The sequence below is a fragment of the Amblyomma americanum genome, chromosome 4, assembly GCF_052857255.1.
Source record: "Amblyomma americanum isolate KBUSLIRL-KWMA chromosome 4, ASM5285725v1, whole genome shotgun sequence".
NCBI lineage: Eukaryota > Metazoa > Arthropoda > Arachnida > Ixodida > Ixodidae > Amblyomma > Amblyomma americanum.
This window is the reverse complement of record NC_135500.1, coordinates 93,785,694-93,805,371: the sequence shown is the minus strand read 5'-3', so window position 1 is coordinate 93,805,371 and position 19,678 is coordinate 93,785,694. Positions and strand designations below refer to the sequence as shown.

The following is a 19,678-nucleotide window of genomic DNA, read 5'->3' as shown; positions in this document are numbered from 1 at the left end:
AATTATGGTTCCAGAGCTGTCGGGCCCAGGATTGGTGTCCACATCACCCGACAGGAGTTGAATCATACGGATCGTGCGTGAGCATTCAACAACACTGGCGCAGCACTGCGTGTTCGCAGCTGTATTATTAAGTAATTGCTGATTTTCTTATCATGAAGAGAAAACTTACTATCAACCTGCATTGCGAAGAGGCACGGATTAGTAGACTGTGCTTTCACACAGCTACCGAGCTCACAGAAGGGTGGCGACAGATGCGGCCGTTTTATAGCCGGCGAAGTCGTTGATGACGATGTCGATGATGGTAGCCATTCAATGTCTGGGAGGCGATACTCCGACGGCAGCGCAGGCAAATCTAGTACCGGTGACGATGTTATCACAAGATAGGTGCAGCGTTCATCATCGGTGATGAACATCCAGGGGAAGCAGCCAGCAAAGCGGCAATGACGAGCTCTACGGTGACGGAAAGTGCCTGCATTGGGAAAAGGAACGGATTAGTAGCCTGTGCTTTCACACATCTACCGAGCCCACCTAGGTAGCTTTTTACAGCGGCCTCTGTCTTCAAAGGGGAAGCTGCCGGCGAGCGATTTCCCTGCCCTGCGTGGCCTTGTGTGTAATCCGGGCCGTGCAGTGATGAGGAACACGTGCGGCCCCCTGGTAACTGTGGAAGCGCCATGACATCCGACTCACAAACTCAACACGTGCAAGGGGCGTGTTCCCTAATGAGAGAGTGCGTGAAGAGTACCACAGTGAATGTTTCAGGAACCGCTTTCCTCGGCAGACCCGGCCTCCACCGAGTACGGCCGAGTAGCTACCTCTCATCGAGACTCTTTTACTGAGAAGCACTCAGTTGCTGTAGTTGTACAAAATGTAATCAGTTAAGTTTTCCTTGCCTTCCTTCTCATCTAGTCTTCTATCCTGCTCATTCCCGCTCCGGACCGACCATGTTACCCGAGTCGCAACGTGGGCAAGCGGCATCGGAACCGGCTTTCTATTGGTCAGGAGCCCCGCACGTGGCCGGGCACGTGGCCTTTCCCATAAGGAACATTCCTTCAGTGTGATAAATGGTGCCCCTAAGCGAGCAACTCACAGCACATAATAGGAGAATTTCGTTACAGGATGTCTACTTATTCAGGGTCATTAATGACCGTTACAAAAAATATGGGGATGTTCTGATATAAAGGCATATGTGATGGCAATAATTGTGTCGATGCCTGCGAGACGATGCGTCTGGAGACCACCAAGCGGTCAGAGGAGCCCTTTAACACTATCGAGTCATACCTTTAGGTTAACTGAAGTCCGGCCAGTCATGAAGCGAAAGCTTCACTACGCTATAGGTAAAGCCGATTTCGCCGAGAGGTCAAGTGTGGCCAGAGGTCAGGGCGGTGGCCGCCCTGGCCACCGCCGTTGCAGTCCCAAACTAGAGACCTCCGCCTAGTGTTTATAAGGACCGGTTCCTTGCGGGCATATCCAAGCATACCTCCTGTCTCTTGTATAGCCAATAAACGTTTTCTCCACCACCACCACCCAGAAGTGATACCCTAACTACACCGTTTCCTGGCTTCCAAAACCGCTAATTAATCAAAAAGTGCACTTCATTATTTTCTTCTGACGCTCTAACCGCAAGGCCATTGAAAATTGGTTTTGAGAAAAGGAAATGGTCGAAATTATTCCGGAGCCCTCCACTACGGCACCTCTTTCTTCCTTTCTTCTTTCACTCCCTCCCTTATCCCTTCCCTTACGGCGCGGTTCAGGTGTCCAACGATATATGAGACAGATACTGCGCCATTTCCTTTCCCCCAAAACCAACTATTATTATTATTAAACGGAAATGGCGCACTAACTGTCTCACATATCTCAGGTGTCCGCCGTAGTAATGTGAGACAGTTACTGCGTCATTTCCTTTATGTTAGGAATTTTATTCCTCCAGCGTGTCTTGGGTGTCTGCGTGGTTCCACTGACGTCCTGTCCGTCATGATTTTTACTTTCAGCTATAGAAAGCTATAAAATCATCTTTTGCAGCCGATCAAATATCAAGATAGCCAGTGAAATTCATCCAGTTGAATTATTTTACTTGCAAAGTAAAACTGGACGCAGTTGTTTTCCATCTCCTATAGGTCGGAGTTCTATTCAACCTATATTGGCCAGAATTATGACCAGGATGAAGGATTAATTTGTCATGCAACGATTGATACGTGCGCATGTGGTGCTTACTGGAACGACGTCGCCGCCTTCCGTGCAAAAAATAAACATACGAACTGCTTTATATACTTGCTGCTACGAAAACTCTTTGTTCCGCTATCACTTCGCCAATGTTTACAGCCGAAAATTGATTTCGAAATTAGGGAAGTTTTTCGCACGAACTTCGCTCACGCTATTCTATCTGCACATCTATCGTTATCACAACCTGCAAGTATTGGTGTGACATTGGCAGTTTTTCCATCCGTGGGAAAACTTTTACCCGGAATTCGCTCCTCCAAGATTGTCGCAAGGTTACCTTATTCTGAATCTATTTCTTTTTTACAATTCATTAAGTGATCCTGTTGCAACCATCTTCCTCTTTCTGTTCAACACAACACAGCTTGAATAAGACATTTCTGAAAATTGCTGATGGCCTAGCTCTGTTAGGCCAGGATATACGTAGCGAAAGCGCGGAGACTTCTGCATCGGAAGAGTGCATTCACTACATGCGCCTTTATTCGTGGCTAAACCTTGAGCCGTCGCGGCGGACTGGTAGCGTCTCCGCCTCAAGCGCCAAAAGCCCTGGTTCGATAGCGAGCATCAGCGCCGGGGTTTTTTTTTTTATTCAGTGAGTGTGCGGGGGTTTCAGTGGCTACCATAGATGCCGCCACCTGAATACGTTGGTTAGCGGTTAAGCGCAGGCTCTGTTGAGGCGCGTTTATACTCTGGCGTAACGCGCATGCGCGCGCTTCCCGGCGACGTCACGTCGGCCAAAGCGAGACCCTCTATACTCCAACTGCACTTGACCGCCGACGCGTTCGGCGGCTTCGGCGCACTCTGACCGCGCTGGTGGAAACTTGGAGCATGTATCTATTTCGCGCCGAGTGTGCCAGCCACCGCCGGTCCGGCCAGGCCTGTTCGGCTCCGCGGCGAGGGGCGCGTTGTGACGTCATGTGGTTCCTCGCAGCACTGCCGCGGCGAAATCGCAAGTTCGCGGCCAGTAAAGCTTCCGATGTAATAAACTCAACTCCTTTCCTTCACCTTCTTTCTTTTCCACCACTAACCTGCTGCACCTTTTCTAAATTTCCCAAGAACCCATAGCCAGAAATTCTGGACAAGTGCATTTTCAACCCGAAAAAGTTCATGAACGCCGATATTCCATATATTGTGAAATATCACGATAACAATCAATATATGTGCAGTTCTCTACTCGGTAGGCTGTTGGTTTTTGCTAATGACGTTTCTGCGATTGTCGGAAACGTTCTCCGTTGATTTTCTTGGCAGTCTTTACACGATGCGAACGATGGACAAAGTTTAGAAGGAAGATTCTGCTCCGCATCGCAATAAAGAACCGTTACCTTCAATATTTTCTTAACTGTACCTTACAATATTTCACTTACCTCACGATTAAAATTTATATCAAACAATACTGCACTTTGCTTATAAAAAGAGTGTTCATCTGCTGCATATATTGCTACGTATATTGGGCTTTTGTATCGATCATATAAACCTATATGTTTAATGGGAACGGGAATAAATGTTACATCGCCGCATGCATCTTCTCGAAACACGTATCACCAGCAGTACGGGAATGCGAATAGTGCTTTTTCTAAGCCGAATCGAATACTAATAGTGTAGCTAAAAATCGAGTCGAGTACGAATCGCATAGTCATAGAGCCCAATCGAATATTTTGATGGATATCGCGCCGACTGCTAATATTCGCCCGAAACGAATAATCGTATGAAATAGCATAGCGTTGCGCCGGCCCGGCTTATGAAGTTACTACTAGTTAAAACTTTAGCCATCGAAAGAGACAACATTGATCTCTAATATGTGGTACGCAACACCTAACCAGTATATAAAAGCCCGGTCTATGGCTGTCATGTAATGCGTTTTGAAAAATCGTCACTTCGTACCTTTGACGACCGTAGTTATCTCCATCATCATAGCCCGACTATGCCCACTGCAGGACAAAGGCTTCTCCAATATCTTTCCAATTAACCTGGCCCAGTGCCAGCCGCCGCAACCTTATATCCCCGCAACCTTCTTAATCCCATCAGTCCACCCAACCTTCTGCCGCCCCTGCAATGCTTGACTTTTACCATTATTCTAGATTCTTCTAGAGGTCATCGCTTGTCGTTCCTCTCGTCCCTCGTGCCGACGGTAATTTCCTGGTATGAACAACTAAAGCCATGACTAAATCATTGAGGACATTACCAGGACACCATTCACGGTAGGCTTAACGTACTACGGCTAAATGCACAGCAATATAATTACTTTGTAGAGAAAGCCTCAGTCTCTTAGTGTAATAAGGAAGTTGCAATAGTTAGGAAGTTGACCTCATCAGTACTAAAGACAGCACATGGATGGCATGGCATATGTTACAAAGGGCTCATAAAAAAAAGAAAAATAAAAGTTCCCGATGAATAAGCAGAATATTGAGCTGACCACGACGGCATCTAAACTATCTGTCTTGCAGGCGCTTTCTTATTGGGCCAAAACTTTGGCCTATAGAAAATGAGAAGTGCAACTTCACCTTAGAGAACACAGTGTGGACAAGGAAGAAAATACGATTGAAGGATATTCTTGGTCAGCTTGACAAGGGGGGGGGGGGGGGGGGGGGGATATGGGCGTGATGTTTGCAGTGCAGAACGCACAACCGGTACTGAATTGAAGGTGAAAAAGCAAATGTAGGAGAAAAAAGAGGTAATCTGATGGGGCGCAGACTCTGGCCGAAGTTGTGGCGTAAATCAAGCGTAAATCGAAGGCAGTAGGAGAGGCCTTAGCGGCTCCGACTTGAGGTCCTTCTACTGAAAATTTTGAGTGCTTTGTCGATGCCGAGAATAGAAGTTATGGAGGTGGGTCTCCGAGTTTATAAGCCTTATATTTACACGGGCTGGCACAAATGTCGGTGACTAGTTATCCCCCCCCCCCCCCCCGCGAGTACTCATGCTTCACCCGTAATGGTCTGTGTTTTTTGCAGGGGTCGGGATAAGGATCAACCGGTTTACATGAAAGGCGACCCCTGCACAAAGTGCGCAGACGGCAGAAAATGCGATGAAGCCACCCAACTTTGCGTAAGTATCCCACAAGATTTCGAACGACCGGCTTTCAAAGCCGGCCATGGAGGGTGGTGCGGTTTCGTTAGCAGCCACCACTATAGCCATTCTCTCTCTGTCGCCCCTTTTCCAGACACCACCATTGCTTCAGCTTTTCTAGACTGCAAGTACAAGAATTTCAGGGGATAAACATTAATCCGAAATTCTCCCGCAACCGGCCTCCTCAGCTCGACCTTATTTCACTTCCTTTTTCGTTCCATCCACCTCGGGGGCTACTGAGCCGGAGTACCCGGGATTGAACCTCGCTGCGGCGGCCGCGTTTCGATAGAGGCGAAACCCCAGACGCACCCGTGCGTTGCGCGGTGTCAGCGCACAGTACACGTTAAAGATCCCCAGGCGGTCAAAATTATTCCAAAGCTCTTGACTATGGCACCTCTCTCTTTCCTCTTACACTCCCTCTTTTCTTCGTTCCCTCACGGCGTCGTTGAGGTGTTCACAGAGAGGTGACACAGTTACCCCGCCTTCCAACCAATCATTTTTCGAGCCCACCGAGAACGAGACGGGTTGAGACGTATAAGTTCATTAAGGTATCACTTTTTCCGCAGCGGCTCATTGACCAGATTACCCAGGTCGCGCAATCTAATAGTTTTCGTGGCAGCTGCTTTTCGATGCAGCCGAAACATGTCTAGCTTTTTTGGCGACTATGTGACCAGAACGATAGTTTTAGTTGATTATCACACTTAACCACTGCGGTTTTTCCCGGCTAATCTTCTGCCTTGGACGAGAAGACTGCGCGAGTTTGTGACATTAAATTAAGGATGTGATCATAACTGTCCCATTTGATCAAATTGGGGTTGCTACAAGATGTAAAAAATACAAATCAGTAGCATGATAAAGCTCTTTCTGACACACAAATTATTGGACTAGGCGGGTACAAATTTTGTGATTGCCATCGTCAATTTTCTAATCGAATATTATCAATAAAATAAAATTTTAGTCCCTAAACTTATCGTCTATATTTACAGTGGGAGCATAAAAGGCGCACAGCTATGCTATTCCGTTTGGTAGAATCCTATCAGCACTATCGTGTTCCAAGATATGTGACTCCCAATTCCCAATTCAACCAGAATAATGGCGTTTGCAAAACTTTGACGGGCAGTGCCAATCTCATCCTTGGTGTGACGCAGCTGTGACGCGGGCCGGAAGAATATTGGTGAAATACATCAGCTTTCCCTGATGCTCTGCACTTCTGGCAGACGACACGCTATGAACAACAGATGCCTCAGGCCAGCGAGAAGTCTTGTGCCAGTATCCACAGTTGTGCATGCAAAACTACTCGCATTTATGTGAAAGTTTTGAGGCAGATTACTATCTCGAAAAACCCGTGTAATTCTGAGTTCCCCGATTGATAATCTAAAGGAATTCGATTTCAACTCAAGTTACCAGTCTAAACGTGCACACTAACTCCGACGAATAAAATTCTTTACTTAGAAAGATGAAGGTGACAAATATTTTCTCAATTAGGATAATTCTTAAAAAAACGGCTTTACCTCCACACAATGTGATTGTTCTGAAAAATGTTGTGAACGCACAATATTTACCGCCCTATAGACCTGTACTGTGGCAATTCACTTCGAAGGTAGTTTTCCTGTCGACGCGAAATTTAAAACAAAAGATACCACCTTATATTAGCAGCGTGTTATTGGGCACTTGATGTACTTACAGTGCGCCATGTATTTTTTTTGCCTCTTTAGGTGCTTGTGCCACATAGTAGTTTAGTTTAAGTGCTACAGAAAACTGACATGGATAAGTTTAGGTTTAGATGACAAATGTGCTTTAAACATTAGGCTTCCAACCCCAGAAGCGGCTCAGCAGCTACCGTGTCCTTTTTACTAGCTTCCCCATTTTTATATTTACCTGCTGTACCCTGAAGCGCTCGTTAATCGCTGTAAATTCGACAGGGAGGCACATCGGGTTGAAAAAACGGAAGCTAAGCTGTCGAGACAGCTTGGAAACGAAAGAAAGACTTATGTGGTGGTGGGCAAGGACTCTAATGCGCGCACCCCTATAGCTCAGGGATGCAGAAGAGGGTATGTGTTTGCACTTAGGAGGATGCGGTTTTCGATTGGTGATTAGATAATTCTTTTACCTAAAAATTTAAAATGTGGCGAATGGATAAAAATAGATGGCATGGTGGGTGAGTTGGCGATGCAATATGAGTGAACAGCGTGACGGACCTAGGAAGTTAACGGGGTTCGTCTCATTAAGGATCCTCGCCAACACTTTTATTAAACACCACTAAAGCCATCTTAAGCCGTCCAAAACTAGTTCTAAATTTACTGCTATGTTTCGCTGAAACACCCGGTATGTCTATGTTTATGTGAAATACTGACATCATTAACGATATTTCGAGTTCGCTATTTTCTAATGGAACTTTCCATCGCTCCTGATTTCTTCCACCAAAAGTGATACGACATATTCATTCCGGCGCATATCGATTTTAAAGCGTCATATCCGTGGTCTCAGGTATGATACGTACGGGCAAGAAAGCAATTTCGACGTCACATATATTCGGCACACTTCAATAACAGCCTTATGCTTCACTAAAAAAATTTGAGACCTTCACTAGCTCGTGTCAGGCATTTTGTGAAAGGACTCGTTGTTTTCAAACGCTATACTTAAGGCATTCAATGCGCCGTAGCAGTGCTTTCTACTAATGCTTGTGACGCCATCGCTGCGTCACATGGGGTATCGTCCCTGGCCACGGACTGGTTCGGCTTTCTGCTTTCGCTATTTTAAAATAGTTCCACTTCAATTTTTTTTTTAAAACGCTGGTTTACTGTGGCAAAGATAAAAGAATCTAAGAAATGTGACACGACTGTCAACTGAAAATGTTCTATGAACCACTGGAGATGCCTTTTAGGAAGGTCGAATTCACCTTTAAATTCGTTCAGGTAAATAGTATAACTTCATCATAATGAAACGCTCAGTACCTCAAAATATGATGCCTGTTGTGGCCTATATTTGTTATTTCTTTTTTACCGGCCATGACAAACAACTATTACACACGAGGAAATATATCACACGAGCTTATATATTTAGAGTGATGACCATATATTGTGAGAAGGCTGCCATATAAGACTGGCGAGTAGTGCGTGTGGCAACACTCTAATACAAGGGTCTAAATATGAACATTTAAGTCAGCGTTCTAGCTTTATAAAGTATCTCCTCCTAATATCTGTGCGCATTACATCAACTGCGAGATATATGGTTTCGCGGACATATCTTTCATACTTGTGGTGGTACTTCACCTGCATTCGTCATTTGTGTTACGAAAGGTTTGTGGCGCAAGCGCTGTCGGCCTTCTATGTTGTTTAACGGTGAGCTTCGTAAACCCATTTCCGTTGCTAATACGTGCCTCACTGTTTAGAGCGATATTCTTAGCCGAAGGTGAACCACCAACTGAAACAACGATGTGAAACACCTTGCATGGTCACAACACAACACAGCACAGCTCCAGTCTGCGGTCACGTAAACCATGATTTTCAGGCTACTGTTTCGGCGTCGTTGGTGTTGCCTCCTCAAAAACAAAAACACAAAAATTATTTAGAGTGCTTGTCACTTTAGAGCAGCATCTATGTACTGCACCAAAAATTGAAAAACTTTACACCACAGGAGGCGAAACAGTAGTTGCAGTCATCTCGTAGAAAACTCGATTCCTGCGCCGCCGCAGCGACGGTGGCGTCGAACTACCGAGCTCGACAGGCATCCGGATTAACTGTGGCCGCATTTCTATGAAGGAGGCATACATAAAGCACTCATGTGCTCCGAGATATGAGTGCAAATTTAGAGATCCGTGGCCGTGGTAGTCGAAGTCGATCCGGAGCTCGATGCACCGTCTCTCGTTTGCCACGAGTGAATTTGAAACCTTTAACATTGTGCACAACTCCATTTAATTATTGTTATGAGTAAAACTGGTAGGGCGCTTAAGTTTCGCCTGTAAAAGTGGAACGCGGCAGCGTTTTGCAGCTGTGCCAGGGAGTCGACGCAACGCCATCGCCTTGCCCGTTGGGCAGATCACTCGGAGTGTCTAAGAGGCATGGACCATCATGAACGTCTGAGTGCAGTGGGGTCGTGCGGGGGCCCAAGGACCTACGTGTCGTAAACACCCTTTGGCCTAGTCAAGTTTTTCCTCCTCCTCTAGGAGGCCTCCGAAAACAACGCAGATGCTGCTCCACTCTTGCCCTCAGACGGCTGGGGTTCCATCACACTTGTTCAGAAACTAACGACAGTGCTACAACGCCGAAACATCGCCTACGTGCGCGCCATCTGCCGGGCCAGCGCCGTGCATGGCGAAGGGGGGTGGTTCAGTGGGGGCGACACAATGGCGCTACAACTTCACGCCAAGCATGGAGGAAATTTACCAGAAACGCATGGTACTCGCTTAATTCCGACATCTGTAATTTACATGCTCATGATTACTCATGTACGCCTCAGTTCACATGTCGAAGATACGTTTTTAAGAAACCCGCGCATTCAAAAGACGCGCCTTAGTTCATGTTCAGACGTCGAGCCATTGTGGCGAAGTTGAAGCTCCCCCACCTCGAAAGCCGAAGACCCTGGTTTGATTCCCGGCTCAGACCTTGGTCTTTTATTGATTGAGTGCGCGTGGATTTTTACGAAGCTCCGGGATATTTCGGGCGCGCGGTGCGCACAACGCTGATGGCTTTTCGACTGAACTAGCTGTAAACGCAGTCGCGCAAAAATGCGAACACCGGCCCCTCTGGCTATGCTGACGTTTTTCTAGCCGCAGTAAACGCATATACCGCTGAGACAATTGGGTTTAAGTTCTTCCCGTCCGTCGACTGAAATTTGTGGAGTCCTTGCTGAAAAGAACTGGCTGCCCCTTGTTGCATTTGGGTTGCAAGCCCCAAGGGTAGCGTTGGCCTGGCGGCCTGGGGCAAAGCTGGAAACATCCGAAGGTCCCGGCAAAGGATGACTCGACTGGCAACAGAACAACTTGTTTATTCTGGCATCGCAAAAGAGCAGCCGGTCAGGGCGACCACGTTACTCGCAGGAAGAAATCGAAGTCTCTCGTTGGCGTCCGGGGCAGCTCGCTTTATACCCACGGAGTCGAGGGCAAGAGGGAACGGCTTGGGAAGAGTCATCCGATACGGCGACGCTTGAACATGTTCAGGCGTGACGGGCGCGTCCGCCAGGCCGGCGCCGGTCAGACCTCCTCGCCTCCCAGTTGAGGAGCTCCTCTCCCCGGCTGCCGCGCTTTGACAAGCGTGGGCAAAACATGCACACACACACACACGCACGCACGACGACACGTGGCACTGAAACATGCCTGGACGCGCTTGGCGGGAGGCGTTGCGGCCGCGATGAACGAAGCCGCGGCGTCCGTTGCATCCGCGCCGGCTATACCGCGCGTCGTAGGTAGGCGAGACGTAACAGACCGCCCCGCCGGGAGAAGGAGATCCCGACGGTCAGGGGACTGCATCCGCTGTCCAGAGGGATGTCGCTCGATGATGCTCGTAATCGAAACCGATCGTCCCTCGACGTTGCTTGAGCGCAGCGCACAGAGAAGGCCTCGTTCTCGGGTTCAGGATCACATAGGACACTGTAAAGTCACTTCGGGAGAGTTGCCATTTTTGTGCTCGTTCCCAGCAAGCGTTAGAACTACGCCGAAACGCACGAGACAACCCTCACTAAGCTCTGCCAGGCTCTTTCCCCTTTTATACTACTGCCTAGTTCCTTACAGTAGTCAAGCAGCACTCAGAACGCGTCCACAAATTGGAAAATTGCACTAGAAAGCACATAATCACTTTGAAACACTAAACAAAAGCAATATGTTAAAAATCCTGCCTCAGGAAGAAAACATCAGTAACCAACAACTTTGAGGCGGATTCCTACGTTAGGGGCTTCGACTTAAGCCATCGGCGTTACCGTTGAGACTCCCCTTTTTGTAACGCACCTCAAAGGAATATTGATGCAAAGCGAGGCTCCAGCGCAGGAGGCGGCCATTTTTGGGAGAGATGTTCTGCAGCCATTGGAGAGGGCAGTGATCCGTCTCAATGATAAACCTCGAGCCGGCTAGGTAGCATGACAATTTCTGAACGGCCCACACGAGACACGCACACTCTTTCTCGGTGGCGCTGTACGCCTGCTCACGACAGGTCAGCTTACGACTAGCATACAGGACGGGGTGTTCCACTTCTCCATTGTCCCTTTGGCACAGTACAACGCCCATGCCTCGCTCACTAGCATCGCACTGAACAACGAACCCTTTGGTATAGTCTGGCGATCGTAGCACAGGCTGGCTTGTTAGGGCGCTCTTTAGGGCGCTAAAAGCTCTCTCCTTTGTCTCGCTCCAGACGACTGTTTGGGGCTCTGTTTTTCTTAGAGCATCCGTCAGGGGAGCCGCGATATCGGAGTACCTGGGGATGTACCTCTGATAGTAGCCGGCGACACCCAAGAACGACCGAATATCGGTCTTCGTGCGCGGTTGCGAAAGTCTCGCACAGCGGCCACCTTTATTTCAGAGGGGCGGCGACGACCCTGTCCAATCACGTGACCGAGGTAGACAACCTCGGCCTGTGCTAATTGGCACTTGGGAGCCTTGACTGTCAAGCCCGCTTCGCGCAGGCGGGTTAGCACTGCCCGCAAGTGTGCCATATGCTCAGACCAGGATGCGGAGAATATCGCTACGTCGTCTAAATACGGTAAAGCAAATTCTTCCTGTCCCCGCAACACTTTGTCCATGAGGCTTGAAAAGCAGTATGGCGCGTTCTTCAAACCAAAACTCAAAACTTTAGGACGGAATGTTCCCATTGGTGAAATGAACGCCGCATACCTACTAGCCTCCTCTGTAAGTGGAACCTGCCAATAACCCCTGACAAGATCTAGGGTGGAAATAAACTGAGCGCTACTAACTTTCTCAAGGCGCTCCTCGATGTTAGGGATCGGATAAATTTGATCCTTAGTGATAGAATTAAGCCAGCGGTAGTCGACGCAAGGACGAGGTTCCTTGCCCGGTACCTCAACTAAAATCAAGGGGGAGGTATAATCACTCTCACCCGCCTCAATAACACCGAGCTGTAGCATTTTCTTTACCTCAGCCTCCATAATATCGCGCTGGCGGGGTGACACCCGGTACGCCTTGGATCGTACTGGCTCTGGCGAGGTAAGTTCTATATCATGAGTAAGGACAGAAGTCCTACCAGGCCTCTCAGAGAACTGACCTTGAAACTCTTGTAAGAGTTGGTGTAGTTCGGTTCTCTGCTCAGCTGACAGCGGTGCTTTAATGATTAAGTCACTAATGACCTGATCAGTGTCTTCCCTGTTCGTCACTGAGCCTAGTCCCGGAAGCTCGACCGGAAGCACTTCTAACTTTCCCGTGTCGGGCATTTCCTCTCCAGTACCTGGTGCCTTCAACGCTACAGGCTCAAATTTATTCAGTTCGGACGTGCTCTGAATACCAGCTTGTTGCGCCTCCGACCCTTTCTCCTTGTTCGACAACGTCGGCCCCGCAACTACCGCCTTTGCAGCGAGCTCCCGAACTCTCGGTCTGGTTAAGGCCTGAACGCTAGCCTCACCAAACAAAAGCCCCTTCTCGCGCAGGAGGTGATCGGACCTGTTCGAAAATAGGTACGGGTACTGGGGGGGCAGCATAGATGACACTACGGCCTCCGTCTCAAGTGCTCCGAAAGGTCCTTCAATAAGCACTTTTGCTACGGGCAGACACACGCTGTGAGCTTCCACGGCTTGCTTGATCCATGCGCACTCGCCCGTGAACATATCGGGTTCTACGTAAGAGGGGTGAACTACATCCATTGTAGCTGCGGAATCACGAAGCACTCGGCACTCTTTCCCGTTCACGAGGAAGTCTCGCATGTAAGGCTCGAGAAGCTTCATGTTCTCGTCAGTGCTACATAATGACAAACACACGACTTCTCTTTTTGTTTCTGGACACTGCGCCGAAAAGTGACCCGGCTTCTGGCACGTATAACACACGCGCGCTTGCCTCCTCTCGAACCGCTTTCTGCGTTCGGCTTCGGCTGCCGCCGTCTCCTTACGTTCGGTCGGACTGCTTTCACTCGCATCCGCACTACGTGTGTCCCCCCTTGCTCTCATGGGTGTGAACTTCGGCCTCTCAGACTTGGAGCCAAATTCACCCTTTTGACCGTCCTTAGCTCCGCGAGCCCGACGCGTCACAAACTCCTCGGCTAGCTCGGCGGCTTTAGCCACTGTACTAACGTCTGGCCTATCCAAGACCCAGTACCGCACGTTCTCAGGTAACCGACTATAAAACTGTTCCAGCCCGAAACACTGCAGAATTTTCTCGTGGTCACCAAACGCTTTCTCTTCTTTGAGCCACTCCTGCATGTTTGACATAAGCCTGTAGGCAAACTCTGTATATGACTCATTTCTGCCTTTTTCATTTTCCCGAAACTTCCGACGGAACGCCTCCGCTGACAGCCTGTACTTTTTTAGCAGACTCGATTTCACTTGGTCGAAATCCTCTGCCTCCTCTCTCTTCAAGCGAGCGACTACGTCGGCCGCCTCGCCGGGTAACAAAGTGAGCAAGCGCTGTGGCCACGTTTCCCGAGAGAACCCCTGCTTCTCGCACGTTCGCTCAAAGTTAACCAGGAACAAACCAATGTCCTCTCCAAGCTTAAACGGCCGCATCAGGTCAGTCATTTTGAACGATACCCGTTCTCCTGCACCGTGTGCCTGACTTCCATTACGAGCGCGTTCCATCTCTACCTCGAGACGCTTCATTTCCAAAGCGTGTTGACGGTCGCGCTCTTCTTTCTCTTTCTCTTTTTGTTCTTTACGTTCTCGCTCCTCTTTCTCTTTTTGTTCTTTACGTTCGCGCTCGTCTTTCTCTTTTTGTTCTTCACGTTCGCGCTCCTCTTTCTCTTTTTGTTCCCTCTCCTCAATGGTCTCAAGGCATTCCGACAGCTCGTCATCCTCAGCCTCCAACTCAAGAATCGCCCTTAGCAGTTCTGGTTTTCTGAGTTTGTCTGAGACATCAAGACCCAACTTTCTTGCAAGCTCCAGCAATTTCGGTTTGCGCAACGACTTCAAATCCATGGCTGCTCCGAATGCTGCTTTCTCTACTGCCTACTATTGTCTTGCCGCAAACTAACCCGGCAGCAACGACAACCACAATTACCAGCTCTGTTTCTGACACTAACAAAAGCCTGGCAAAACTCAGAAGAAGAAAGTCCCGCACTCACCAAACCTCGCAGCCACGAATTCAGCGCAGTCGTTCCGCTGCAGGCAACCAGTCATCACACAGGGCTCGTTGCACTGCTCCCGGATGGTCGTTGTGCTGCTCAGCATACAGTTGACCGCATATCTTCGCTGCTGGCCTCCGTTGTCGGGATCTCACCGCTGGCAACCAGTTGTTGCATGTGGGTTGCAAGCCCCAAGGGTAGCGTTGGCCTGGCGGCCTGGGGCAAAGCTGGAAACATCCGAAGGTCCCGGCAAAGGATGAGTCGACTGGCAACAGAACAACTTGTTTATTCTGGCATCGCAAAAGAGCAGCCGGTCAGGGCGACCACGTTACTCGCAGGAAGAAATCGAAGTCTCTCGTTGGCGTCCGGGGCAGCTCGCTTTATACCCACGGAGTCGAGGGCAAGAGGGAACGGCTTGGGAAGAGTCATCCGATACGGCGACGCTTGAACATGTTCAGGCGTGACGGGCGCGTCCGCCAGGCCGGCGCCGGTCAGACCTCCTCGCCTCCCAGTTGAGGAGCTCCTCTCCCCGGCTGCCGCGCTTTGACAAGCGTGGGTAAAACATGCACACACACACACACGCACGCACGACGACACGTGGCACTGAAACATGCCTGGACGCGCTTGGCGGGAGGCGTTGCGGCCGCGATGAACGAAGCCGCGGCGTCCGTTGCATCCGCGCCGGCTATACCGCGCGTCGTAGGTAGGCGAGACGTAACACCCTTATTTAAACCGAATGCTGCTGCACCGTAGCTTCCAGGGTCTGCGCCCAGGAATCGGTGCCAATGGATGCATTTGATTTGCGTAATCGGCTAGTATATGACCTGTATTCCGTTTTTTTGTTTTTGCTTTTTACCTTATCAAAGCTCCGCTCTCGGATAGAGTAGTATGCGAACATGGCAGCCATCAATACAGGTCAACTTCAGCTCCTTATTGTTAGCGTCTCTTTTAACTCCAGAAACTTTTGCGTGACGGAGGCTGCAATAATGCGTCTCTACCACACTCGATGCTGAATTATTCCAACAGGCCTCGCCTAACTCCTTGTAAAGAGTTCAAAGCGGTACCCTCTCGCATGGTACTTTCCTCTGCAAATCTCCCTTGTATAATCCAGTACGAGCGAACCGCCGGGTGTCGGCCACTGTGTTTCGCTAACCAAAAGCATCCGACGAGTCCGTATAGGTTAAGCGTGGACAGGGCGAGTTATTCCAGGTTGATTCTTTTTACTGAAAAAGAAAGACATAACCACAGTAGAACTACCCTGTAACTTGTGTCTTAATAGGCATGATATTCCGAGTTAGGTGACAGAAGGTTTATAACCTCTTCGGATATTCGTCACGCGTGGTAGACACATGAACTTCCAATGGTGTACTAACGCTTCCTCCGCCTCCACATTGCAGAAAGGCGAGGGCGATGACACTGCGGAAACGCAAGCGGAAGGCGGCTCCGGGATGGCCGCCTTAGGCATCGGCGCTGCAGTTGTCGCCGTCCTTGTGGCTTTGGTGGGCGTGTTCTGCATGTGCCGTGGGCGGGGCGCCGGTGGTGCCCCAGGAGCCGGAGCCGTCGCGCCGGGTGGAGGCGCCGGAGACGAAGGAGCCGGCCATGACGGCCCCAAGCCGGAAGGCGCCGAGGGGGCGGGAAGTCAGGAGGGGATTGTTAAGGCCGAATGATGATGTGCTGAGCCTCGCTGCTCCCTCTGCTCGTGGTGGCAGCATGCGACGAGCTTCGCGCTGACCACGAGAGTGATGTGTACAAAGGAAAATAGAGATGAGTACTAACGGCCGTGCGCAGATTTGTTGGTGCAACAACTTAAGCCCATACATGCTTCGCAGCATTACGCGCTGTTAATGCATGGGGTAAGCAGCAAAGCGCAAGCACTGAGTGCAGTTAGGGAGAATAACCGATAAGTAGTGAGAAATCGAAAATACCAGTGGACTATCTATCTCTCCCATCTGTCCGTATAACTCTATTCATCACTAGATTGTGAATTCCTGTGATGGAGAAAACTGAACTTATCTTCTAGGGGCAAACTGTGTTCTCACTCTTCATTGTTTAAGACTAGAGTTGCTAGACTGGGCTCAAGTGGTTATGTTTCGTTCTTGAACCCATGCCCACGTTCTATGCCGTTGACGAGCAGCGTTTGGCACAGTCGACGTTTGATTTCTCCGCGATTTTAGGATTCCTTTACAGGTGACGATATAGTTTGCAAAGCTACGGAATGTGTACGACGCGAAACGTTAAATATAAAGCTTTTAAGGTAGACAGGGCTGGCAAGTGCAGTGGTTGGAAAGAAAACTGCACAGTCGAAAGAACACTTGCAAAGAATTGTACTCTTGTACGTCTATGAACGACTGTCTATATAAAGCCTGGAGCACCGGGAAAAGATCTTCGACAATTTGTCGCATGCTCCTTGCAGCCCCCAACGAGGCCAGCGATGCTGTTCTGTAGCCGGCGCATCCCGTCTTCGTCTGATGGGGAGCAGAATGTTGTCTTGCCAAAAATGGAGGAAAGAAGACTAATTTCATGGCTGGTAACCATAGCTTAGACATCATACACGCTGTTTGCCGTACACTAACCAACGTGTATAACATATTTAATCAAAACGCATAGAAATTCAATATTGAGATTAAAGGTGCATAATACGCTATTCAGTAGCCGTATAGTTCCTCACTTTACCGCATTGTGTAGATCCCCTTTCACACCCAATGGCCTTTAGGAAACCATAAACCTTAGCGGCTTGATTATTTGCAGTCTTCAAAGACGTTAATCTCAAATATGGCGTTGCAGATAGTCTGATTGTCGGTATCTTGCTTGTAGGCACGGTGTAGTGTCACTCTGTTCTTCCCCTGCGTTTACGCCCAGGTAAAGAGCGGCCACTAAGTACTCCGTCGGACCTGATGTCATCGTATTAAATATTTCCAGATTCGTAGCTTGTAATTGCCTGCCCATTTCCTGCAGTTCACTATCGCGAACATACAAATCCTGCTGAAAGAAGAAAGTTGTCCTCAATGGTCAATCCCTGCTCTCATATTCTTAGTGCTCAAGCCTTTACATTTATTATGACGTAAAGCAGCGCAGAATCATTTCGCGGGGCGCACATTCTTCGTGGCTAATTTTTTACATGGGTTCATATCCAGTTTTTCATTGTAGTCACAATTATGCTTCCGTTTCGCGCCAGAAAGATTGCGCATTCCGTGTACTTCTTTGTAGAGAAGCGCATTCGAGCTATACGCAATGCAGACTTGACCGAAATGCTTATACAAATGCAATGTTTCTATTGGACTGAGCGATGCTGAACGGAATGCCAAAATAAAAACTTTACTAATTGTTGTCATATATGCCTATATTTGAAGACTAACCTAACAGCAGTGACAGCTTCATGAGGACACAACTGTGCTCGTCAGCGGTGCTGGAAAATCAGACTGGGGTAAGAAATTTGAATGGGCGCAATCTATAAAGCATGCTGGGCGATTATGGCGACATAGTGCCTTTATGCGATTGGCGCTATATCTCTACAACCGAAAACAGACTCTTAGGCTCCCGTTTCTGACTTGCGCGTTGTCGTCGTAGTCGGCGTAAGCAAGGCGAATAGCAAGACGAAGGAAAAAAGCTGTGCGGTAAGGAAGGGAAATTCTAAATTGAAAATTGACGTTAGGGAAAAGTAAACTGCGCAGTATCTGCCTTTCATCTCGGTGGACACCTGAGTACCGCCGTAAGGAAACGGATAAAATAGGAAGCGAGAGAAGGGAAAGAGGCGCCGTACTAGGCAGCTTTGGAATAATTTCGATTACCTGGGAATCTTTAATGTGCACTGGCATCACCCCTCTCATGGCGCTTTTAATCCTCTTCTTGTGATATGTTGTACAACTTTTCCATTTATGGCTCCCAAAAGCATATAGTTACCCTCAAGAGCAATTAAAATTGGTCACGCAGACACATCTTTTCCGATTTTCCTCGTTTCGCGTCTTTATGACAGCAATAATGAAGGGCGGCGTTGCGGCAACTAATGTTTGCATGACAAGATGAGCATTCCCGCAGTGGTGAGCGCCATCGACGGGTGGCAATATCTTGTGCTAATACTAGCAACGTTTTTAGGAAGGGCGCGGGATGAGTGCACCATGAATAATGGCCCGCAGTAGAAGAAATATATTGGAGCAGAAAGTGTGAACGCATGACTCGTACCCTATCTTGTGCTCGTGGCATTTGTGCAACCTTTGCAGGTGACACGTCCTGCAGAATGCACTAACTACAACCTTTGTCCGTAAAGTTCCGAGACTTGAGTCCATTAAAAAAATGCGTTTAACATTGAAACCATTTTTGCCGCTCCCCTTCGAAATAGTCTCCCTTGCAGTCTATACACAGCTTCCAATGCTTGTTGAGGTCTCGGAAACAGTTGGAAAACGCTTCTTTTGGCAGGACTGTCAGCTCCTTTGTTGTGGCGCTTTGAATGGCCTCCACGCTCCCCATATCCGGCGATCTTTTAGGGCTCTCTTCACACGGGGAAATAGAAAAAAAATCACATGGGGAGAGGTCATCTACACGGGGTCTTCTACCCGATAATGCAAGGCCGCACACTGCTCTCAGAGTGAAAAAATTTCTCGCCAAGCACAGCATTAATGTACTTCCCCATCCGCCATACTAGCCTGCAGAGTGAAAAAATTTCTCGCCAAGCACAGCATTAATGTACTTCCCCATCCGCCATACTAGCCTGCAGGCTAGTATGGCGGATGGGGAAGTACATTAATGCTGTGCTTGGCGAGAAATTTTTTCACTCTGAGAGCAGTGTGCGGCCTTGCATTATCGTGTAGAAGGCCCCACAGTTCAGATGCCCGAAATTCAGGGCGACAGCGTCGCAGTGCATCACGCATGTGTTGGAGCACGCGGATATAAAACTCCTGATCCACCATCTGCCCTTTTGGGACGAACTCGTTGTGTATGACACCGCTGGCATCGAAAAAAACTGTCAGCATCGTCTTTGTTTTGGTCTTCTGTCACCGACCTTTTCTCGACGCCGGAGAGCTTGTGGACCGCCATTCGACGCTCTGCCTCTTTGTTTCAGAATCGTAATGAAAACGCCATGTTTCGTCTTCAGCAACAATGCTGTCGACGAATGCAGCATCCTTCTCTTCCTCGGAGACCAAATCAGCGCTCACTGATGCCCGCGTGTCCTTCTGGTCCTGTGTGAGGGAGTGCTG

At 48.8% G+C, this 19,678-nt stretch overlaps 1 protein-coding gene across 1 annotated transcript in view; it reads left to right on the top strand.

Moving 5' to 3' along the window:
- LOC144129674 (scoloptoxin SSD43-like) overlaps positions 1–16,153 on the top strand; it is a 40,001-nt gene extending 23,848 nt beyond the window's left edge. The window contains exons 5-6 of the mRNA XM_077663779.1: positions 5,163–5,256; positions 15,884–16,153. Of these exons, the coding sequence (XP_077519905.1) occupies positions 5,163–5,256; positions 15,884–16,153 (364 nt within the window). The remainder of the gene's footprint in view (positions 1–5,162; positions 5,257–15,883) is intronic.
- Positions 16,154–19,678: the final 3,525 nt, after the last annotated feature.